General features: G+C 37.6%; 1 protein-coding gene across 6 annotated transcripts; it reads left to right on the top strand.

The window, feature by feature from the left end:
* The first annotated feature begins 67 nt into the window (after positions 1 to 67).
* On the top strand, positions 68 to 23926 carry DCUN1D2 (defective in cullin neddylation 1 domain containing 2). Of its 6 annotated transcripts, none has more exons than XM_057422173.1 (7): positions 68 to 224; positions 2783 to 2999; positions 6468 to 6636; positions 9044 to 9174; positions 20315 to 20397; positions 22549 to 22645; positions 23395 to 23926. In XM_057422173.1, exons 1-7 carry the CDS (start codon positions 222 to 224, stop codon positions 23472 to 23474), a joined length of 780 nt encoding a protein of 259 aa, XP_057278156.1. In that variant the 5' UTR covers positions 68 to 221; the 3' UTR covers positions 23475 to 23926. The 6 variants fall into 6 exon arrangements, with proteins under 6 accessions (XP_057278156.1, XP_057278159.1, XP_057278157.1 ...); XM_057422176.1 differs by having other exon boundaries at positions 71 to 224; positions 2629 to 2999; XM_057422174.1 differs by having other exon boundaries at positions 71 to 224; positions 2602 to 2999.
* Positions 23927 to 24788: the final 862 nt, after the last annotated feature.

Raw genomic sequence — 24788 nt, 5'->3', positions numbered from 1 at the left:
TGACGCGTTCCAGACGGTGCACACCGGCACTCGCCGCTCAGGCACAGCGCGGCCCAGCCGACACCCCGACCGCTGGTCCCCCGGTGCAGGGAAGGGCCGCAGGCTCCACCGGCGCGGCGGGAGGGCGCCCCCGTCCTGCGCTCCGCCTTTGCGCCTGGTCCCTCGCGCCTGCGCGGGAGGCGGCGCCGGGCGGTGAAGTTGGTCAAAGCGCCGGTGATAAAATGGTACGTTGTTTGGGGCGGGGGGCACGGGAATTAGGGAATGGGGACGGGGAGCCCCAGACAACACCCCCAACTCTCCGGACCGGCGAGCCCAGCGCCCCGCGGTTTCCTGCCGTTCCGCTTCCATCAGCACCGGCTCCCACTCCGTTTATCGCAGCGGGATGGCGCCAGGCGGGGTTGGGTACACCGGGGGTGAGGCGCGACAGAGGACAGACAGATAGGAGCGGAGCGGCCCTCCCGCCGCCGGGACTGGGGAAGGTCACTGGGGGCGGAGGGGGGGGGGCGGAATTGAGAGGAGGAAGGGAGGCGGGCAGTGCTGCTCCCGCTGCCGCCGCCGCCGCGGGTATTTCGAGCGCCGGCAGCCGCCGCGGCGCGTACCTTTCCCTTTTTTGGGCTTGGGGCCGGCGGGGCAGGTTGCCGGAGCTCAGTGTCCCGCGCTCCCGCCGCCCCGCCTGCCGGCAGCGGGCGGAGCCTGGCCCTCCGATCTCCCCTTTTCCCTGTCCTTCCCTCTTCTTTTCGCGGGACGCGGCAGGTGCAGCCGGAGGTGGAAGGAAAGGTGCAGAGGTACTGGTTCCCTTACCTTGAGGGGGGAAGAGGTGTTTTGGGGAGGGGGACCAGGGGACGAGCGGACGCGTTGCGTCCCGTCCCGGGAAGGGTTCTCTCGGCACCTCCGCAGTAGGCTGCGCTGTATCCGCTCCGGCGTCTCGTTCAGGCTTGCGGTGTGATGTGATTAACGTCTTGAGAGGGCTGTAAAGCTGACTTAGGCGTGCCTTGGTGCGAGGTGTCCCTCCTTGTTTGGGTCCCGTTAGCGAGAAGCTCCCCACCCCCCGCCCTATAGAGTGTGTATAGGTACCGGTATCTGCTGCGGTGGATACTGCACACAGGCAAAGAGTAGAAACTATACTACGTGGCAGAGTAGTCGAATCGGGTAGTCGAATGTGTTTCTTCTCATTCCTTCAGATAAGTCAGTGTTTTGAGCCTAGAAAATATCCCTGAATACCTGGCGTTCAGGGCACTTGGGAGAGGACGTGGGGTTTTGATTCGGGGGTGCTGTCGAGACCTTTGTGCTGAAGTGAGCATTGCTTAGTTTACTGCTCAGAATTTTATGTAACTGAGGCAGATCTTAGTGCAGAGATACTCTCATAGTTAGACGCTAATGAATATTGGAGGGGAGAGAGGCTACATAGAGCTTGCAGTCACGGGATTATTGAATATTTTTCTATCAAGATAACATTTTTGTGGCTCTTTTCCCACTTCACACTCTTCTCCTTGCATAAAAAGAAGTTTTAAATGTTTTTCTTATATGAAATTAAAAATATATAGAAAAGACCAAAGTCCTTATCTTGTTTACATGATGTGTTTCTTGTCTCAGGACCATCTGTAGTCAAGATGTCACCATCCATGTGTATACAAGAGATAACAAGTAGACTGAAAGATGGTCCCACATTTGCTGCTTACTGTTCACTGAATCAGGATTCGTGTTGTCTTGTCCGTCCCCCCCCATATTTAAGTGACCAGTAAATTTTGTGTAATACCTGATGACTTAACAAGTAATGAGACAAATTTATCTGTTAAATTATTGGCCCAGAACATGTGTTAAGTATGGTTTAACAAAAATGGGATGTGTCAGAATATAATAAAACCCAGAGTTTGGTTTAAGATATTTCCTCCTTCCAACTTCATATGAAGAATGTTGATCTCTGTTAATAACGGATCTGCTCCCTGTAAAATCCCTGTTCCTGCCTCTTAAGTGCTCCAGAAGTTTAGTGATGTTGTGTCAGTATGGTTGCTGCAATTAGCTGCCATTAAGAGAAGCATCTTATTGGTTCCTGTATACCACTGTAGCAGGTAGTTTTGTTGTTTAATGTATTAATAGTATAAACATCTTTTTCAGCATTAAAGTTTTAGATCACATTTACAGTGACTTTATAGTCTCATCATAACATTCAGCAAATCACTGACATGTCTGCTTTATTTTCTTTTTGCCTAATGTCTTCTGTTGGCAGTGGTTTCTACTGCAAAAGTGTAAGAAATGGTTCTGCCTTTTTTAGCTGATCACTTGAAATGATTAAACTTTGTGTTGTTCATTGTTGCTAGAAAAATATTAGGAAAACTGCTGAGCAGTTTTTCTCTGTGTATGAAGGAGTTACACAGAATCTGAGAATCTCTAAGTTGTGCCTTTATAATCTGATTTGTATAACTACTAGGCATATTTTTCAGAGGGTAACCATACTGTTGCATGGTGAAACTCGTGTTTACCGCTGTTTCAGAACAGAAAAACTTCTGCATATGTGAGCAATAAAGCAGAAATATGAATTTATTACTGCCAAATATGTGCTGCTAAAAATGTATATATAGATGCTGTCATTTCAGTTTTCAGAAGAAAATGCTGTCTTTTTAACTGCAGAAGAACAAGGCTTTGTCTTCCTGTAATTCTGAAGTGAAAGTTGTCATCAACAAGAAAACTAAAACCTTTTAAAGATAGGCCGTAGTAGTAGAATGCTGAAACAAAACTTCTGGATTAGCTTCATTGGCTTTCCTGCTTCTTTTGCATCCCAAAGCATAAGCTTAAATCGTCTCAGAAGGACAAGGTCCGCCAGTTTATGGCATTTACCCAGGCTGGTGAAAGGACTGCTATTTACTGCTTAATGCAGAATGAATGGAAACTAGAAGTGGCAACAGACAACTACTTCCAGAACCCAGACTTGTACTACAAAGAATCCATGAAAAATTCAGTAGACAAGAAGAAATTAGAACAATTGTATAATCGATACAAAGGTAAGGCTTGGTTTTTTTTTTTTGATGCAGATTTTTTGTTGTTTGTTTATGGGGTTATTTTTCTAATTATTTTCTTTGCGTGATATTTCTGCTTTTCCCTCTGCCATTCTGAAGGATTTATAGGAAAGATTGCTAGTTTTTGCTTCTCACTCTGTGGTAGCAAGGTAAGGATGAAAAAGGTTTTAAATGCTCTTAATGTTCACTACACAACTTCTGTAGATTATCTGTAGAATTGAAAGTAAATTAACAGTAGGAAATTAAACCTACCATGAGAAAATAGTGTCAGCTGCATGTGGTGGGAAATAGAATAAAGCTTATTATGCAAATTATTTGATTTATTGCCTGTGGCTGCTATTATATGCACAGTGTACTTTGTGTGACAAAATAATACACATTATTCTTACGCTAATATTTGGGGGAGTTCTTTTTGTTCAAAGATAGTAGTATTTCTGCCCATCAAAATAAAAAGGTGTTTCAGATAATGTTACAGCTAGAAGTCTGACAAAGCAGATACAGAATTGCAGAATGGTTTGGACTGGGAGGGATGTTACAGATGATCTAGTTCCAGCCCCCCTGCCACATGGGCAGGGACACCTTCCACTAGACCAGGTTGCTCAGAGCCCTGTCCAACCTGGCCTTGAACACTGCCAGGGATGGGGGAGGGGGGTGGTGCTGGCCTGTCTCAGTATGTCAAATAAGCGTATCAGTCAAGTAAGAAAACTGAGGAGCTAGTCATAGAAATTCCATTCTTACTTTATTGTTTGTGTTGGCGTGTTACAGCAAAAGTGATGTGCCTGATCAGAGAGACCTGGAGTGAAAACCGCAGGGAAGTGGATTAAATACGGAGTTGTTTCTTTTCCAGTTTTTTGTTTTACAGCAGTGCTGAAAAGAACAAAAAAGGGAAAGATAGTCATGGAAATACAAGAATGTATGTGATGTAGGTAATAATGCTTTCTGAAATGTGGCCTTCTGACATAGATGTCTGTGTTATTCATTACATGACAGAGCATTGTGGCCTGGAATCATTGCCAGCCCCTGCTGAGATCCGTACATCTCATGTTTTAAAAAAATGAACTCTTAACAATTACTCAACTATACTTTTATGTACTTTTCTAATGGCAGTAGGTAGCTTGCTTTGTATGATAGTGTTTCCACCTTTTTTTTCTTGTTACACTTTACGTAATGTCTTCTATTTTAAGTATAGACATTCTTTACTTATCATATGGTAAAGAATTGTCTTGGGGGGACACACGCAAACAGACCAAAATGAACAAAGAAAACAAAAAAACAAAATACCAAGCAACTAGAGTACCACTTTTTTTTTATTTGGTATAGGGGAATGTGTATATATATATATATATATATATATATATGTAAAAAATATATATGCATAGAAAATGTGTATCTGTCTATCTGTAAGTCTTTTGCTTGCTCCTTGCATGTTAGTGCTGCAGACTGCTGGGTCAAAAAATACATAATTTTTTTTAAATGCTACTAAGAATATACAAATTTTATTATTTTTTAAATCACAAATTTTATTTTTTTTTTAAATCACAAGCTTTATTTATTATTCATCATTTTCCAGCAGTGGCAAACTGCACCACTTGACTTCTGTGAAAGGAAATCTAGTCAGTTTTATGTCTGTGTTTTGGTTAGCAGCACACCTTTGTAGTTCTAGCACTTTAATACTTCAGTAAAATTGCAGACCTGAACAAAACTTTTCACAAAATTTGAGAGAAAAGAGCAAAAGTTTAGATTAAGCACCTTTCCTTCATGCACTGTTTAAACCTGAATCATTGGCCTCAAAACAGCAAGGAATTCCTTTGTCCTACTGGGCCCATAAAATGCTACAGACATTACACTGTATTTGAAATCTGAGATTAGAGGTCTTTAATTGTCTGTGGTTTTGTTAATTTTCTTATCTGTTTATCCAGCAACTCTGTCAAAACAACAGTTTCATTTTTGTTCCTAGTTACCTGGATGATGAGAAACATGATAAGGATGAACCAGTCCTTGTTGAAATCCATGGGTATTTTTTCAGTGATTTCAGCACTAGTGCACTTTTTTGCCTTTAGTTCTTCAGTTATTCTCCAAATGTACAAGAAATATGTTTTATGTGTCTTAGAGCTAGATCTGGCATATAGTAGAAAAGTGTGTTTGCCTGTTACTCCTGCTCAAAGGTCACTCAATTGTACTATGGTTGTAATTCTGTTTTAATGGGTAAAAGTCTTTGCTAAATTCACTTCCTCTTTGCGTTTAGCATTTCTACCACTGTACTACTGGCTGGAAAAGTGGAAGAAATCTTTGCTTAACAATGCCCCCCCCCCCCCCCCCCAAAAAAAAAAGACTTTTTTTTTTTAATCAACTCATTGGATAATGACTTAAAATAACGTGGTTGAAAAGCTTAAGGAGTTGATGAAAATGGTTGAAAGGTTTAAGGAGTTAGTCTTACATTTACTTGAGGGCTACTTTTCTATGTAGCCCAATTAGTGATACTGAAACATCTTCCTATCAAAAGCTGGGAAAGAGAGTTTTATAATTTATAAACTGTCAGCCTTTGAAAACAGTGTGATTTCATTTTTTATTGCTGTTTGGCTTTTCCCTCCCTCCACTTATTTAAGTTTTTATGCAGGGGCTTTTGTTTGTGGGGTTTTTTTTGAGAATTTTGTTACAGAATTTTTACAGTGACATTTACCCTGTTGTAGGTAGTTAATGGTGGTTCTTATATTCAGAAAGGTAGTAGTGCTACTGAAACATAGCAGTTCAGCTGAAGTCCTTTGTGCTAAGGCATTGTTTGAGCAATGTTTTGGTGATTTCCCTTACTTAAAACTAAAGCCTATTGGTTGTGGTCTTTAAACAGTTACAGTGAATTCTGGAATATCTCTGTTGGGGGCAGGGGGTGGTGTGGAAATCTGTGGGCTCACTTGGTAGGTGTGTTCTTGCTGGTTTTGGTTTTTTTTTGGTTGGTTGGTTTGGGTATTTTTTTTGTATGTGTGTGTTTTTTTCTTTTTGTGTTTTGTGGGTTTGGTGGTTTTTTGTTGTTTTGGGGTGGTTTTTTGTTTGTTTTTTTTTTAAGTTTAAGACATGTTAAGCAATAATTGTATTGTACATTTTGATGTGTTTATCAGCTTTACGGTTTTCAGGTGTAGTCAGGCATCTCCTCAGTTAATTCAGGTCTTTTATAGAGCGTTATGGAGAGAAGACAAAACTTTTTCATTGACATTAGCTAATGAATTTAGGAAAAATTGCAAACCAGTTTCTAGGGAAGTGTGCAGAATGCTTAATCTATGTACAGATACTCTTCAAGGTTCTTCAATAATTAACTAGATTTCAAGTGAAGACGCTTGTGAAACTTACGAAAAACTGAAGACCTGTGTTGCGCAGCATATCACAGCTGTGCAAATGATTGTAATTTTTTTTCTTTTTTGCAAGTAATGACAATTCCTCTCTTTGTATTTTGAACCATAGATCCACAAGATGAAAATAAAATTGGCATTGATGGAATTCAGCAGTTCTGTGATGATTTAAGCCTGGACCCAGCCAGTATCAGTGTCCTAGTTGTAGCATGGAAGTTCAGGGCAGCTACTCAGTGTGAATTCAGTAAAAAGGAATTTGTTGATGGGATGACAGAGTTGGGGTAAGTATCCATTTCTGCATAGTTCATCATGTAAGGCCTGAGCTCTGTTTCTGTTTAAAACATTTTTAATTGAATTAAGGGTGAAGCTTCAAAAATCTGGTAAGGCTGGTGACATGCTTAACTGATGCTAAATGCCTGTAGTGTCCCATCTTCCTTAAATTAGTGCTTTACTACAAAGCCTTAATGATGGCCACAGTAAGGGTGTAGCAATATAATTCCTCTCTGTACAGAGAGAAAGGCAGATGGATATGCTGATCTTTTTATGTAATTCATAGTAAACATATGCATGGTTTTGTTAAGGGATTGAGTCGGACCATGTGGTGTTGAAAGCTGGCAGTCGCTGGAGGTGCATGAAGGGACATGACGTAACTAATAATTATTTTTACTTTTTTTTCTTCCTGGATCATGGAGCTGTTCTGAATAATAGACTCTGAGGTTAAACCACGCTGTCTCAGTTTAGCAATAAAGTCAAGCAGTTGTTGCCATAAATAGTATTTTGTGTGTAACTTTTCCTTGGAAGAGATACAGTATTTCTAATATATAGAGAAGTGTCAAAATGATACCTTTTTTTTTTCTCCATTAGATGGAGGATTAAGGTTTATTATTTCTGCATATTGTTTGAGCTAAATAATTTTATTTGCTCTCAAAATGGTACCTTATCAATACTTTTCTACAGTAGACCAACTTCAAGCAAATGGAGTGTTTGTTTCTTGAGTAGGTGTTCTAGTACTCTGTTGTTACTGACCTCATCAGTTGACTTCTTTGTAAGCTTTCCTATTTGGGTAAGGATATTCATAAATTGTGGTGAAGTAACATTTGATGTCATCAGAAGTCTACTGCTTTATTTGGGCAGAGACTGTAAGGATGATTATGGTTTTCTAGCCATCAACAGCAATCACGCGCTCATGCTGTTATATTAAAAGCTGCCAGCATTATTTGGTATGGCTGATTAAAAAGTTTTTGCTAAAACACCTGTAGATTCCAGCTTCGATTTTGTTTTGAAACTTTATTGTGACATTCCTACCATGTCCTGATGACTGTCTCTGATACAGTTCTACAGAGGTCTGTGATTTTTATTTATCTGCTCAATGTACATTATGATATTCTTGGGAGAATAATCTGATCATACCTGCTTGTCTCTGGTATAGTGCTTATTGAGAATTTTGAATGCTTTTGTTAAATATCAGTGGTGTGGGGTGTGATTTTTAGCATTGAACACAGGTGAAGATTTGAGTGAAAAGAAATTCCCTGAGGCTTAGTTCATGGTGGACATTTAGAATACGTATGAGAAGATATGATATTTGTCCCTATTGTCAAGTATATCAAGTCTCCATGAAACTCAAGTTCTCTGTTGAAGACTGTTAGCATAATTGTTTCTTTTCTCCACCAGGTACTGCTGAAGGCCAGCAAACTACTTATTTTTACCTGTACCATGAAAGATGGTTAAAACTGCATCTGCATTTTATGGGTTTTACTGTAGTTATCCATCCTTTAATAAAATATTTCTTGAATCTTCAGAACAAATACATTTAGCTACTGAGAACTTCGAAATACAAAATGTTAGTTATGATATCTGCTCCTTTGAATCTATTTCCTTTGCTTTGGATTTCTAGGTATAATTCAAAATATTGGTAATATCTCATTAACCTTGAATATTCATTTGATTCCTTGGCTTGGGAGAAACCCCTTTTCTTTTAAAATTGCATCTTGTCAGCTCAGGTGCTTTCACTGAAAGTGCTCCAGGCTCATGTTATACAAGGGATGTGTTTCTGTTAGAATCTCAGTAACTTGACTCTGTCTTAGCTTACCTGTGCCAGGCTGTTAAACCATTTGTCAGCCTTCAAGCTGTCATCGGAGCCTCATATTTTTTTCCCCACTGATCCACCAGTGTGGGGAGAAGATGACTGCAAATAATAGTTCATTTTGTTGAAAGTCCTCTAATGTTAATCTGAAGTGTAAACATAATATATAGCTCTTCATTTAGGTGGAGCAGGGAATAAGTAATGTCTATCTAGATGAAAGCAAAACCCCACACCATTGTGTTACAATAGCTATGAAAGGGAAAGGACAGCAGATTTCAGTGAGGTTTACGTGTTCTTTAAGAGCAGAATAGCGTTTATTGTTTGAGTTCATATGAGGAGACTGAAAAGTTAAACCACTGACTTCTGCTTGGGTATTATACTTAATGGATGCTTATATATGATTTTCCACTTAAAATTGTTTAATAAAGGCAAATGAATGTTTATGATTCTTAAGAATGCTCTCCAGAAAGATAATCTGGTTTTTATCTTAACTACTGTTTTATTTTGCTCTGAAACTAAACCTTAAAAAATAAAAAAGGATAAGAAGAAAAAAAGTAAAAAGAAAATCTTATATATTTACAAACAGTGTAACCTCTTCTGAACAGGTGTGACACCACAGAAAAACTAAAAGCTCTATTGCCAAGACTGGAACAAGAGCTGAAGGATCCAATAAAGTTCAAAGATTTTTATCAGTTTACTTTTAACTTTGCTAAGAACCCTGGACAAAAAGGTCTAGGTAAGTAGAAAACAATTGAGAAAACATCTTCAGACAGTGAAGTCAATTTCAAATAGTTAATATGATACAGTTTTCTCATTAGTGATTGTGTAGTAAATTCATTATTGATTTATTTCAGTGACTTTTTCTCATCTCTTGCAATTAATCTCTTCTTGCAGACCTGTCATAATTTCTTTCAAAGACTGAGCTAGTGAACTCCTGCTATTTTCTGTTTTATTCACAACAACTGAAACAAGATGTCTATACCAGCTAAAAAGAGGGAGAAAACAGAGCAAAAGTTATTTTTCTTCTAAGACTTTTTAGGTTTAGCTCACAGTTTTTATGTAAAGTTTAGGAAAATAACGTTATGGTCTTGGTTCAAAGCTGGTGAATAGAAATAGGTGTGCAGTTTATAAAATATTAAACTGTTATTCTTTATATATAAAGTCTGAGATGTGTCCCATTCCTCATATTGCTGGAGTAAAATGGATATGTTGTTTAAATTCTAATACTTTCTTCAAATCAAAAATATGTATAGCTCTTGAATAGATGAAGAAAATTGTAAGATGAAATCTGTTAGCCTTTTGTAACATATCCATTTCTGAAAGACACTGTGACGGAAGGAATTAACCTGTTTTGTGTGTAGAATAGAGCCTTACCATCATCAATGTTCTCTTTAGGTTGTGGGTGAGAAGAGCAAATGTTCTGGGGAGGGTTTTTTTTTCTGTGGTTTGTTTTTTTTATCATAGCCTCTTTAACTTTGTGTCTGTTACTTGGCAAGCACATTAATAAATACTTTTTCTCAAAAACTATTAGAAGAGTAGTGAGATGGAGGACAAGAATATTTATTTTAGAGCTTCTTAACTAGAGGCTTCCATTCCACATTCTTCCTTGGGAATTACTTTGAATAATATCTCTTGTCTTTCCCAGTGTCTTTTTTTCTTTTAAACTGTGGGCAACTTTTAGCCAGTTTCCATTTTTCTTCATTTTTTTGCAGCAATTTCATTTTTCATTCCATGTCACTCTCACGGGTCACATGCCACCTTTCCATACACAGAAAAAAAGAAATTGTCCTGTAGTGTTTCTATGAGGCTGGTTGGAATTGAAGTGCCTTAGCTAGTTGTTCTTTTTCTTGCCTCTCTTCATTACAAAGCCTAGTACTTTCAGACTGGAAAAGGTAAGTCATTCACAGCCAAAGCTGGAATTTATGGGATACCTAAAGAAATATTACGAATGTCTTCCTGTTTTAATTGGATCAGTTCCAACATGAAACTCATGTACTTGGGAAATATGTCTCAAAAGCTTTTCACCCAAGCCTGTACAAAGAGAGGAGGAGGGAAGGCAGCCCAACTCAGGTTATGGAACCAAATGTACTGTTTATTCGACATGAGGAGGAAAAAGGAAACTTACTTGGTTTCCATTACTTCTGGTTTTAGTATGGAGGCCCTTTTCATTTGTAAGGCTGTCTTCTTTGTTGTGTAAGAATGGTACTTTTTGGCAACAAAACAGCTAAGCGTCTTCTTGCACTAAGATTTGAAGTATTAGTGGGAGAAAGAAGGTGCAAAAATTAAAGTTTAATGTAAACTATAGAAAAAGTTGATTTGAACGATTGCTGGTTTCAGTTTTCAGGAATTTTAATAACTCTGGTAATACTGTTTCTTAATCTCAAGTAGTGCTTAGTTCTTACATGGCAGTATTTTGGTGACATTTTTCATCAGACTTCTTACTGTTTTGCTAAGAAGATTCCAGATATTAAATAAAGTAAGTGCCACTGCTCTTATTTCAGTGGAGATACACCATGTTTGTCTGATGTGAACTTGGATCACTATAGGTCAAGTAGAAAGAGAGTGCTGAGCAAACATTGAGTAATATGATATTTCTGAGTGATTGAGATCAGTGATAGCTTATCCAAATAAAAGCTGACACTGTATACTTTTGCAGTCGGAATCTTTTCAGGGAATGCCATTATATTCAGGGAGCAGAGAAATGGGGGGAAAAAATGTTTATAGGTTGGCATTTACAACTAACTTCTTCCTGCTGCAGTTATTTTAAGAGTTATGTTTGTTCTCTTTCAGCAAAAAAAATTTTCAGCAAGGAAAATATTCAGTTATCTTACAGGGGTGTCTGTATGAGCTGAGTATTCTAGTTGCTTCAGCTACATTTAATAGAGGCTTAGGTGTCTTTTTATTTTGCCTCCTCTTCTCTGTATACACTGTGTATTTTCTCCTAGAATGACAAACTGTCCATCTTCTCTGGGTATATGTGTCCCAGTGACTATGTGCCCTATTGTCAAGGAGATGCAGGAATTCATTTCATCCATGTATAAAGTCTCTCTCTTGCTAAGTGTGGAGCCTTGGCTCAGCATGCTTTTATGAATTCAGTCCAGATAGTTAAATAAATGTACAATTAGATTTGTTACCAAATGAGCTGGTATAAATCTCTGCCTAGCTCTGTCTAGGTCATTTTAAGATACTGACCTCTCCTCCTTCCCCCCGTGCATGTCAGATGACCTTGCAGTGCTACCTAAGTATAGGATGCTACTAAGCTACTGCCCTAGCTGCTTGCCTTAAAAATGTTTCTGGTGACATGCTCTCATTATAAGCCTTTTGCGTACTCATCTCTGTTCATGCTTGCTCAAGCCTAGTGTTAGATTATTTTTTTTTTTTTCTTTTTCTATCATATAACTTAAACCTTTGTTCCTGAATTCTTCAGTTCAGTACTTACCCGTCCAGAGTTCATGTGCAAAATGTTTCCTTGGAGTTAGTAACAATTTTTGGCAAGTATGTATGTGTCTTCCCTTAATCTCTGGACTGAGTAAAGCTGACTACCTTGATAAATTTTATATTCCAGCTCTCTGATACTGTAATTGTATCTTCTTTTTTTTTTTTCTTTTTTTTTTCCCATTATTTTTTTTTGCCTTCTGGGATCCTATTGTCTAACTTTCTCCTGTCTTGTACTACCCAAACAAGCTAGATAAGCTTCCATGCGCCTTAGATATTTTGCTCCTTGATTTACATCCCATTATTACCTTGCTTATGTGTATAACACTGTCTGCAGTTTGTAATATGTTACAGCTTTTCTGCAGAACTGCAGTGCACCCAGTTAATTTTGAATTTGCAGTCAGTTATTTCCACTAGCTTATATGACTTTGCATTTCTCTTTAACAAAATCTTTCCTATTTACTTCCAAGTGGTTTTCCAGTTTATCCAAATAACTTTGAATTCTAATCCTGGCCTCTTACTACGCAGTACTCCTTCGGGCTTTGTGTAATTTGCAGATTTGATAAAAGTTTTCTTTGCTGCATCATCTGAGTTATTTAAGTATTAGTGTTAGATACAGGACTGACACTCATGGATGAGTTATTTTCTCCCAGTTTGGCAGAGAAGCACTGAGATTCTTCTAGAACCCTTTTGGTCTCTATGAATTCTCAAAGATGGTAGGTAGCAATTTGAGGTTTCTTTAGTATACTGGGATAAATTTCACCATGTCTGGCTTCACTTTGGGCACCAGTGCTTTCAGACTGAATTCCTGAAAGTTGCTTCTGAGAATCCTGTCCATTTTCATAGAACCTTTTTGCCTGGAGCATATCTTGAAAATAATCTGTTTATCCCAAACATTTCTCTCTCAGGAGTTATCAGCAGGACACGTAGTATCTCTTATTACACCAGCTGCCATTTGTAAGGGAGGGAGTGGGACGGCGCAGAAACCCTTCTTAAAATGTTTTTTGGTGGTACCCCACATAATCATCTTTGAGATGCAGTGGATTTTGCTCCAGGAAAGCATTCCGGGCAGATGTGTGTGTGTGCACGTGCAATTTTGTGTTTTATGTACTTTTAGAAAAGCCTGTCTTCCCTTGCTTTTTAATTTCTTCTAATTCTACAGTTCCTCTCAAAACCAATGCAAGAAATTCTGCCTTGGGGAGAATCCTCTCCAGTAAATTAAGTTACATCTGTTCTGTCATTCCCCAAAATAGGCGCACGTATACACATTTGCAGAAATAGGACTGCCTTTTATAGGAGCCTGTCTTCCATAGTTCATGTGGTGATACTAGGGAATTTTTATTTCTCTTTAAATTTGCAGGACTTCTGGCTCTATAGTCTCGTCCAACTTGAATGTTTCCACTTACTTTTATTAGCTTAATATTGTCAAGCACTATTCTTCAGACTGGACACATGCTGTTTAAAGAAGTGAAAGTAGTACAAGTCACCTTGAGCGTTAACTTGTGTGAGATGCAGGAGGCAAAAGCATATTGCCTAAGATTACCATGATTAAGCAGAAAATGATGTTCTGATTAATGTTACTCAGGGTCCATCTGTCAAGTGTCTTTCAAATACGTCTGAATAGATTTTATTATTATCTAAGAAAAAGATAGATGCTTAGAACTGTTAAGACAGTTGTTCTCAAAGTGGTGGAAAGAATTTGGAAGGAAAAATGATAGTAAGGCTTCAACACAGCAGTTCTGTCTCAATGGATGCATATTGGACCTGGCAGGTGTAAGATTTATATTTATTAGACCTCATCTGAGTGTTTTGTATGTATTTTGAGATAATGTAAACAGTGCAGTTTATTAAAGTCTGGTTTGCCAGGAGACTTTTACAAAGAATTATTATGAATAACTGTGATTCTGTCTGTTTAATCTGCTCTCTCATGCTCTTGCTACTATATTTAGTATAATAAATCTGTAAATTTTGTATGGTGCAGATTTGGAGAGGTTTGTCTTGCCTTCTAGTCCCACATTCTATTTTTTTCTGCTGCAGTCTGAGTGAAATTTTGCATCCTAGCTCTTGGTTGAGTGTACTAAAGATTATAGATCTTTTGTCATTTTTATACAGAGCAGTTCAGTTTTGTTTTGTTGTTTTGTTTTTTTTTAACATGATACTTGCTGTAAGTCTCCCTTTGAGCCCCAACAAGACATATTCAGGAGATTTCCTCATGCTCAGGAGTTTACTGCAGTTTGTTTCAGCACCGTGGAGGAACTTAATGCATTCTTTCATGGTCTTCAACTTTCAACATGGATACAAAAAGCAAATTTGGTCCTTCATCACTCCTTTGTGGTCCCTTCGCCTGTTTGCTGGCTCAAAAGGTTGTGCTTCCTTCTCTCTGCCAGTTTCCTGGGATCAAGCAAGAGATGATACATGAGGAGGGCATTCAGACTTGAATCAAATATTACCTCAAGACCAGAAGAGTGACTCTTTGCATCCGGTATGTGGACTTCAAGGAGGTTGCCTCTTCTATGAGCAGATGAGTATAATGTGCTCTTTTTAATTGAAGCAACATCGACTTTGGCTTTCATCATAGCACTATCTCAAAATTCTTTGCAAAGGTGCTTAGACATCAGGGAAGGATCTCTACCCTATCCCCCTCCCCAGTTAGTCATCAAGATTTCTTCCCCTTTCAGTGAAGAATTAGATTGATCCATTTGTAGGGTGTTTGTAGAAGTGAGTGGATGCAAGAAGTTGGAGTTTAATAACTGAATTTCATGCTTACTTTGGAAGAGGTCTGTGAATGCTGTATTTTAGGTATTTCAGTGACCTTAGCTGGTCTGTGTGTATGGTCCTTGCTTTACTTTTTGTTCACATTTTTCTTTCAGAAAACATCAGCAATTTAGAAGTTTAGTCTAGAACAGCAAAGCTCTGATCAGCTCTTGAGCAGCTGATCAGCTTTCGATCAGCTCTAATCAAAAAAGGCCAATAGTAGCAGCAAAACTGTGGCATAACTGCCAGTTCCAGAAATGTCTCATTGATTCTTTTACTCATGTTTGGCACTTATTTGGGAAATGTATATCCAGTCAACTTTAAGTCACCTGTTGTAGTTTATCTGGAGAGATTTGCAGAGACAGAAGGATTTTGAAACTGGCTACAATCATGTTCGTTAGTCTGCACTCTGATGTTTAGATAATCTTCTAAGCCTAGCTCATATTCAGGAGCAGTTTCTCTGCTTTTGTGCAGTTGGTGCTCAAGATAATCACATGAAAGGTTCTGCATGGAATCAGCCTGCTTCAGCGTGGCAGATGCTGAGGTAGAGTTAGTAAGTATGGTCACACCTTTCCTAACTCCTCCAGAGCAATTCTGCAATCCACATGCTGTGCTTCACCACTCTTCCATGTCCGCTACAGGGACTTAACTCCAACACTGTGTATTATACATCCCCAAATGTAGAGTCCTGGAAAGCTCTTTGCTTACAGCTTTGCAGGGATGAAAGGATCCAACTCAGCTGGATCCTGAGTTTAGCCACTCTCTGTATTTGTTTCATAGCCCTTATCTGTTTTTCCCCTTCTCTCTTCCCATGGGAAAGCTCCTAATTGCAGATAAGAGCTATTTTGCTCTGAACTTCGGTAATTTAGTGAAGGGTTTTTAGGTTGAATCCTGATGGTATTTTCTTGTTATCTTGCCATGTGGGTGTTACTTGTTTGTAGAGGAGAAAAAAAACATTCTGATTAGGGAAGAAACTAATTCTTGTGTCCATGTTCTTAGTAATTTGGAGCCCAAAGAAGAATCTTAAAATCATTCAGAGATGAGGAAACAAGGAATCAAGTAACTCAGTAATTACCTTGCAAGTATTCACCTAATGTTTGTTGGTTAGATAGTGTGATAGCCCAGTTGTTGAGATAGCTTGACACCAGTTTCCAGTGTTCCCACATCTGCACCAGTTTCAACATGGTGTCCAGGAATTTTATCAAAAAAAAAAAATTTAGTGCAATGTAGTTTTTGTTTCAGCTTTACAGACGTATGATACTTGCCTGTGATCCCAGTGAGAAAACGAGATCAACTAATATCAGCCAAGTGACACTTCAGGGCCAGTTGTATGACTATAAAGAAAACATCTTAAGTTCAGTCTCTTACAGGAGATACATGTATTTTTACAAGGTGATTGAATGATAAAATAGATTTCTGTGTCTTGTACCTGTCCAGATTAATTTTTTATGCAGTGTTGGGAACAGGAGAGTTTTGGTGAAAGCACTGGGGAGAGAAAGCCTCAAACAAAGGGGCTCTTGGCTCTGAAATTCTCATTTCAAAAAAACTTTTTTTTTTCTCTTCAATCCTTGTTAACTGGTCTAATAAAAGTAACTTTTTCCTTTCTCCTCCTGCTAACATTGGTACATTCTTTACTAATTTGTTGGTTCGGGTGTGTAGATGGACTGGGTAAGGCTGATTCATCCTGTTATTTTGGAAGGAAATAAAAACGTAGTTTGAAAGAGTACTCTTTGAATAAAATTCATTGGTGAGCACTGACTCATGTAACAAGCTGCTTGAAGGCTCGCATAGAGGGGACATAGGAAGTAACAAAGCTTTATAATACTGATAAGAAGATTAAACATCAGTAAAGGAAGAAAAGGCAATACGGGGGCAGTCAGTAGATCTTAAAGCATGTTATTTGTTTCCAACTTCTAAAACATGATAGAAGCTACCATTGTAATGTGCAGAGTGTAGTTAATATGCTGACTAGGGATTATGAGAGAAGCAGTGGCTAATATTAAAGTATTCTTATAAACGTAATAAGATTTTCAGATGTCATTAGAAAGCCAAGGTAATGCCTTCAACTTTTTATATATGTATCTATATATCAGTAGTTTAGGTGAATTAGTTTTAATACTCTGACTGCATCAAACATGACTGCATGAACAGTCTTACTGGTAGAGCAGTCTGAGAGCTGGAAATTTCTTATTTGGCAGAGGGTGATGTGGGTGCTGCAGTCCTAGAGTGCTGTTTTGGCACACCAGGTCTAAATGAACTTCATTTCATGTTCCTCATAAATCCTACTCTCCAGCCAAGTCCTTGCTATCTGTTGATTTATCTTCTTGTTTTCTCTCTTCCTTGATTACTTGTGTGCAATGACTTCATTGCCCTTGTCCAAAATCATCATAAAGGAATGAGGAGCTTAATTTGATTAATTTTTTATTCATGCAAACAGTAATGATTTTTTTCTTTTTTTTTGTTAACAAGATAAGCACTTGATCATGTCTTGAAAATAGGCACAGGTTGTCTAATTGATGATGTATTTCTCCTTCTGCATTAATTGTGCTAATTTCTTATCACTCAGGCTCTCTGTTCAATCAGTAAAAGAGGCTGAGCTTTTTTTTAGAAGCAACTTTAGAATGAAGCTTTAATGTTTCAGACTAAAGCATTTCGCCTGCAGTATGATTTACTTCTGATTGTGAAACGCTGATATTTTAAATAATTCAAAACTTTTAAAACATACCAGAACATGTTTACTGTAATAAACATTGTTTAGCAAAATAATGTGTAAAATAATGGAAATATTTTTTACCAACCTTTGCCTCCTTCTTGAACTTGCTTTACTTGGATAACCTGTATATTTTTAACATCTTTTTAGGAATTTTAATTTTAATAATTTTGTAATGGTAATTGGTATCACTTTTGGGCAACTCCATTCTTGAGGTTTTGTTACAGAAAGCCTCATAGATGCTGTATGTTAGCACATCTAGACTTGGTACCGGAAAGGATGAATATCTAGATATTGAAGCTTTGTTTCAGTGTATGGAAAATCTTTGGACTATACTGATGGGGCTGCATGATATACAGCACTCACTAGGTATTAGCACTGGAAATAATTTGGGGTGAATGGGTAGCTCAGACTGTTGTATAATGTACACATGTGATGTTGTATTTTTATAAGCTTAAAATTGCTAAATGGTGAGTATTTAATCTTCTGAATATGAACATGGATGTTTCCAATGAAGTCTCTTCTAAACTGGTCCTTGCTTAGGCGGTAGTTTCTGGAGCACTGGAAAGTATGCATCTGTGATTTCCTTTCCTTTTATAAAACTTGCATTATTAGTCTATAATGCAGGAAGTATATTTCTTGGTACAAAACCAGCATATTTTTATAATTGTAATTTGATTTTATTTGTAATGGTGCCCTCGTATCTATGCGGCATTGAAATACAATAAGACTGCCTAAGAAATCCATGCAAAAAGCACATCTTCCTATGGGGATGCAGAACTCTGATGGCATAAGGGGTTTTTTGTGGGTTGGGTTTTTTTGGTTTGGTTTTTTTTTTTAGATTTGTTAGTGCTGCACTAATTTTAGCAGATACACAAACTCCACAGAATTACTGTTCATTCACACGTAGCATCCTGTTAGCATCCCAGTGTAGAACTGGTCTTTCCTTTAAAGCAGAAATTGCCATTTCTGTCCCCCTGTGCTAAGTTTTTCAACATAGGTAGGGAACTGTCTTCAAACAAAAGTATAGCCACATCTCCTGAGAATGTAGCAGCCTAAAGGCCTTGTTCTCTCAAGTACTGTTAAGATTGCTTTAACTGGCACCACTACCAGAAGTGATAGTCTCATCTAGCTCCTTTTGTTCAAATATCTCTTGTGTTAGTTAAGGGGTTTGTGTGATTGCAGTGAACCAACTGAGGAAGATGTACTTTTAAATTTTTTTTTCCCTTGAGCTACTCTTAACCAAGATCAGGACCTCCGTCTGTTTGCTTCATGGGGAGGGCAGCTCTCGGTGGACCAGTTTCAGCCCCTACAGAGCAGCATCCTCAGTCGGATATGCTTTCCTTGCCTGTAACTTCTTCCTTTTTCCAAGGAATATTTCTATCAGAAGTATAAAAACTCTTCACCTATTAAGGTGCTTTTTTTTCTTCAAAGTGCATTTGGTAATGTTGTCAGGTGACCGATTTGCAAGATTGGCTTGGAAAGGTTGTCTTCATAAAGAAGCCTGAGCGAATGGGATCAAGCCAGTCACTTAACAGTGAAGTTTAGAAACCCTTAAGATTATTCATTTCTCCCTTCCCATTTCTTTTGCTTTTCATTTGGGATAACAGATATGAATAATTAATCTGCATATCTGAGCAGCAGGTAAATGCTATTAACTATTCTCTTCTGTTTATTTTCTGTGAAAAGTGAGCATGGTGCCAAAGACAGGAAGAACTGAAAGAAGTTTATCAGGGCACAAAGCATGTTCTATACTGAAGAGCACTCTGATCATAGTAGAACAAACACCTCCAGCAGCACTGTATCTCCATAGCTAGGTACAGGCATATTGCATTTCTCTACATTTTAGCTCTTGCGCTTTGTCTAGGCCCCAGGCCTCTACGATGCAGGCCCTGAGAAGCTGGCTATGTTAAAATCTGCAACTTCTCTTTCAGACCTGAAACTTAATTTCAGGTGATAGTGTGTCCTTTGTTTTGTAACGTGGTATGTACAATTTAAAATACCATGCTCCTTTCCTGTAGGTGGAGGTCAAGCTTCTGTTTTATCTGCTACAACAATACACCTATTAAGTCTCACATTTTGTTTATACTTGCTTTGCACTGAAAGGACAAACTGAAATCTTGTGGTTAAGACAGACTGTGCTTTATTTTGTGGTTGCACAGCACTATGTGTACATTTAATGCTGCTCCTTGTGGCCGAGCACAGGAGCCATTAGGTATTTTGAGCTGCTGAGAATGAAAATAGGTCTTCGGAAAAACATCCTTTCTATCCTTATGCCGCATCTAATGTAGCTCCTACTTTTCCGCTTCAGTGTGTGGCAGTGCTGCATCCTCCTGATGCATGAGCTGAACTCTGCTCTCAGATCAGTGATCATGGTACAGAGTAAGGGCTTCTTTCTTGGACTCATGTTTTCAGTATTGGATGTAGGTGTTTGTCTATTGGATGATTCCAGAAGAAGAGAATTATTGCTGTAAGGAGTGCTGTATAATTACTGTGCCAAAGACAAATGTTGGGGCTTTTTTATCCCGTTGTGTCCTCAAAATCTCTTTAAAGTCAATGTGTGTCTAAAATGTGGTAAATTAGCAGGAATCAGTATATGCAGACTTAAATGTTTGGTTTTCTATCAGTAAGTATTGTGCCTGTGCGCATATCTTTTATTATTTGTATGTAGAGTTATAACTACTTTGTTCTGTTTCTGTAGACTGAAAGTAGCTTTGGTTTGGCATGCTGGATGGTGACCAAAAAATTCTAGCCTTTATGACTCTGTTCAATATACAGTTTATACCATTACTGCTTGTCTCCTGCCTTTTGGGTCAGTGAGAGTAGAAAACAGTTCCTTATAATTTTTGCACTGATTTCAGAAGAATGTTATCCATTTGTATCATTATACACTGGATATATCATTAATCGTTTAACCATAAGAGTTTTATTGTGTATAATATGCTGTAATATTTACATATTGCCTTGTCTCTTGCAGATCTAGAAATGGCAATTGCATATTGGAATTTAGTATTGTCAGGAAGATTTAAATTTCTAGAGCTTTGGAATAAATTTTTGTTGGTAAGTATGTACCCTATTCCTTCCTGACTGTCTTAGTCCACAGCAGTTTGATTTGCAGCCTGTGTGTTCAACAATAAAGAAAAAGGATCTCTCAATAGTTCCTTCAAACTTTTTTCTTTTTGAAAACCAATATAAAATATTCTTAAATCAAGCCAAATTAAATCTTTCCTATCTTGTTTTCTAATTGAGAAGAATGCAAAAAGATGTAGCAGAACAATAGAGAATTCTGCTTGCTTGATCCTGTATCCTCCTACTGATGAAAGCTTCTGCATGAAAGGAGGCCATGACTGTAGATTGAACTTATGTTGTCTTTGTTCTCAAGACAACTGTGATTATTGTCAACCATGTATTTTACCATGCTCTGCCTTTTGTGGTACTAATGCATAAACTCAGTCTTTTTTTAAATGTCAATTCTGTTATGACTGACTTAACCTGAGACTTTTCTTTTTAAAAGAAAGTTCTTGCCTAAGTAATTACTTCAACTTATTTTTTAGATAATACTTACGAACCGATCTTGGCATTTTTCTATTACCAATGCTATTCTGTGGGCAGTGGAGTAAAAATGCATAAATTAAACTTTAAAAATTTCAAAATATTCCTGTTAAAGACTTGATTCATCCATCCATTTTTATGCATTCACATTTCTGCGTACTTGCAAAAAACCCCAAACACTGTCCATAATGTTACATAATTTGTAATTTACCTTATTATTATCTTCTTTTCTGTATTTTAGGAGAATTAAGAAATCTTTCTGCGTTTTGTTCTGTAACCACCAATGCCTAATAGGGGAAGTGTACACCTTTTGCAATGTTTTCTGAAGTGTTTTCAAAATTTTGAACAGTATTTTTTGTATTCACTGAATAAAGTACCAATTTCATCAAGAGAACTTGTGAAAACATTTCATGTTTTAATTGCCTTAATATATACATAAATGCATCTTCAGATATAACTTAAGAAAAGTCTTAGTGTTTTTTTCCCACTGGGCTATGTTTGTTACAGCGGACAGTTCTGCAGATCTCTGCTTCAATCTAGATGAAGTGCTATGAAATGTCTTATTTTGCTACAAATATTTAACCTAAATATTTACCTTAAAAGAAATTACATCAACCTTGTTTTTATCAGCTTCCAGATTTTTCAAATGAAATTTGTTCTTCTCAATACTTTAAAGTATTACTGCTTAAAAAACAAACAACCAAAAAACACACCCCACAATACAAAACCAAAACCACAAAACCCCAATACTTCACCAAAAAGTCTTTTCATGTAGTTGCAATTTTTTACTGCGAACCAGAACTAGATGTTGAAATTTAATTCCCTGTTAATCACCCGCTATCTACAGGTAATGCAGAAGTATCAACAGATGAAGGGAGATGTAGATGGTCTGACTTGATGATGCTCCCACATGCTTAGTAGTTGTATTTTACCACACACTCTCTGTTCTTGGGAGTGCTAACTTTAAAAGTTGAGAGGATTCTGAATAGGACTGAAGTGTTTTGAAGTACTGCTCAAACCAGCCAGGTGGCAACCAGTAGTTGTGAATGGGGTGATGCAGAAAGAGTATGTCTTAAATCAGACAAGGTGGCAGTGGAAAACAGCAGACTGGGGAGAAAGGAGACTGGGCAGAAGTGGAGCAAGTGCAGGTAGTGCATTATGGTGAAGAACAGTATAGCTGAAGAGAGGCTGAGATACACGATTGATCTGGAAGGCAGTCTGGGAGTAAGTGAGAAGAACATAGGTGCAACTGTAACCAAAAAGTTGAAGGAGAGGCTGGGTAAGATTATGCAAAAAGGAATAAGGAAAAAAGGGCTGAAGTTTAAATGGTAGAATGCTAACCCATGGCTGCCCAGTTTCAAAACCTGGAATAGATATCATTAGAAGTATAAATGGAATTGCTTTATTGTTTTCCATAGTAAGCTAAAAACACACTGAAAGCAGAAGAAATAAAACAACTCTTAAAGAATTCTTAGACTTTTTTCAGTTGCATTTTTATTTTGTAGCTTCCTTTGGAAGCTGTGAACTTTATTGCAGAGAAAAAAAATGAGCAAGAAGAAAAAATATTTGTGAAATATTTCTGTGTATGTCAATATAAAACACTACTGTAAAATTTGAAAATAGCTTGGATTGAACAATATCATTTTTTCTCCTTTATAGGAACATCATAAAAGATCAATTCCAAAAGATACTTGGAATCTTTTGTTAGACTTCGGAAATATGATTGCAGATGATATGTCCAACTATGATGAGGAAGGTAACCAGCACTTGAATATCTTCAAAAATTGGTGCAGCAGAATTAAAATTTTGCTTTAAATTAATAGAAGGTGCTGCTATCTTCTGTCTTAATTTGTTTACCCTTAGAGGTTTAGCTGCAATTATAGTGTCATAGTTGTTGCCAAAACAGTAATGATAAGAAGATTAACTAGCTTGCTGTAATATGTAAATAGAAGATACTGTCACTCCATGAGATAGCACATGCTGTTTAAACCTGTCATGCTACAGGAATTTCAGTGAAACTTTTTTCTTTTTGTACAGACATGCTGCTAACTGCAAGGAAATACATAATTTTTCTGCTTGCAAGGATATCTACCTGAACATTGTTTTTTTTACCAACCTAAAAACAATTTACACTCTTGTTGCTAATCCTGCAAATCTTGTTTTGGGATGGCTGTGTACAGAAATATTTCCTAAATTGTAAATGGCTTGGATAGGGATGCCATGGTTTTGCCATCAGCAAACGTTTATAAACTTTATAGTGTGGATTTTTATGCTGTAAATACAAATCTTAGTTTTTAGTTTCTACTAAGAACTGTTACTGCAAGAAGAGATTCAAATGTTTAATTTATTAGGTACTTTTTTCAAGTGTTTATCATGTCACGCTTGTTAAAGCTGGACTAGGCCAGAAATGTCAAAGTGAATTTCCGATACTTCATGTTTAGAGACTGCACGAATTTATTGCTGATAATGTTACATTAATTTCTGAATTGCGTAACTTCTTTTCAGGAGCGTGGCCTGTTCTTATAGATGATTTTGTGGAATATGCACGACCAGTAGTCACAGGAGGAAAACGTAAAACTTCCTAACACCAGGCTTGTCAATATGGACTAAACCTGTGTTCTGAACTGCATTAGGTAATGAAGACTTGTTAGCTGATAACTGTGCACATTGTTGCTGGTTTCAGTGCTTGTGATGAGATTCTGCAGACAAAACAGAAATTCTTCCTTTCTGCTTAAAGAAAATGATGGCTGACTCGTGGACACTTGAACAAACTCAGCAGATAGTCCAGGCTGTTTGTGGGCTACTGGCTTCAATTATTGTCCTGGTTGTATCTTATAGGATGTAGATTTTGCATGATTTTATACTTTGGAGAAGTTTAACTAGAGGCAATTTTATCAAAGTTTTGACAGCACAGCATGCCATTCAGTTCATGATCCAGAGTGAACACCAGCAGTTACATAAATAAGACTGTATTATATTGTACTTATATTAAAAGCAGTATTTGTGGTATATAAATTAAATCCCTAAATAAAACTTATGCAGTATGTTGTATTTTTATCAAAGTTAGCTCCATGGATCTGTCCTAATACAGAATTGTAACAGAATAGAAAAAAAAATTATGCTTCTTTTACCTGTTACAAAAATTTAAAATTTGTATTTTGAAGTCCTAGATGTAGAGATGGATTACATCCAGCCTTTTGTTTTCTCTGGGTGAGATGAACTTCCTCATTATTCTTCTTGAAGTGCTAGGACATGTAACAGTAGCGTTGCTGAGGAAGGCGTGCTGCTCTTACGCTATGTTGCAACTCTTTAATGCCCATTTTAAAGTAGACATTAAACAACCAAAGATTCTTTTATAATTCATGTATGATTATCATAAATCAGTTACGCTTCATTGTGTGTGTTTTATTAATTTTAAATAAGGAACTGTTGGACTATGACTTTCAGTTTTATTTGTAGTATGACCCATATCATAAATGCTAGCTGGATGCAGCATCGTTACAAATGCAGTTCCTGGCACTTCTTGCAGATAACATATGTGAATAAGCCCAAAACCTTAAATGGTTGGCTTCCACTTTGGAGTGATAGGTAGAAGCAAGGAGACTTTATATTAATGATGGTAAGCATTCATGCTTCTGGATGTATTGTGCATTCAATTTTATTTAAGGAAAAAAAAAAATAAAGTAATGCAATACCATTGATTTCAAGGTGAGAAGGTGAGTGGAGTTGAACCAGTTTTTACCAAATCTGAATTTGTTTAGTTATTTGTTTCCCCCCTCTCACCAGCCATTGGTTATGAAGTGTACAGTGTCTTCCAATGCCTGAGCACAAAAAAGTTTTATCAGTATTCAACATGTCTTCACACAGGGCTCTTTCAGATGCTACCTCATCAAAATTAG

The sequence above is a fragment of the Pezoporus wallicus genome, unplaced genomic scaffold, assembly GCF_028554395.1.
Source record: "Pezoporus wallicus isolate ANWC-B61680 ecotype Strahan unplaced genomic scaffold, APGP_CSIRO_Pwel_v1 contig_5785, whole genome shotgun sequence".
NCBI classification, from domain to species: Eukaryota; Metazoa; Chordata; class Aves; order Psittaciformes; family Psittacidae; genus Pezoporus; species Pezoporus wallicus.
Note: the sequence above shows the minus strand (reverse complement) of the source record. Positions and strands in the feature narration are given on the sequence as shown.

Bases quoted from the DNA above. Each gene is read 5' to 3' on its own strand.
- DCUN1D2 (XM_057422173.1), top strand. The intron at 3,000-6,467 runs GTAAGGCTTGGT...TTTGAACCATAG, and splicing joins ATTGTATAATCGATACAAAG to ATCCACAAGATGAAAATAAA. The intron at 20,398-22,548 runs GTAAGTATGTAC...TCTCCTTTATAG, and splicing joins TTTGGAATAAATTTTTGTTG to GAACATCATAAAAGATCAAT.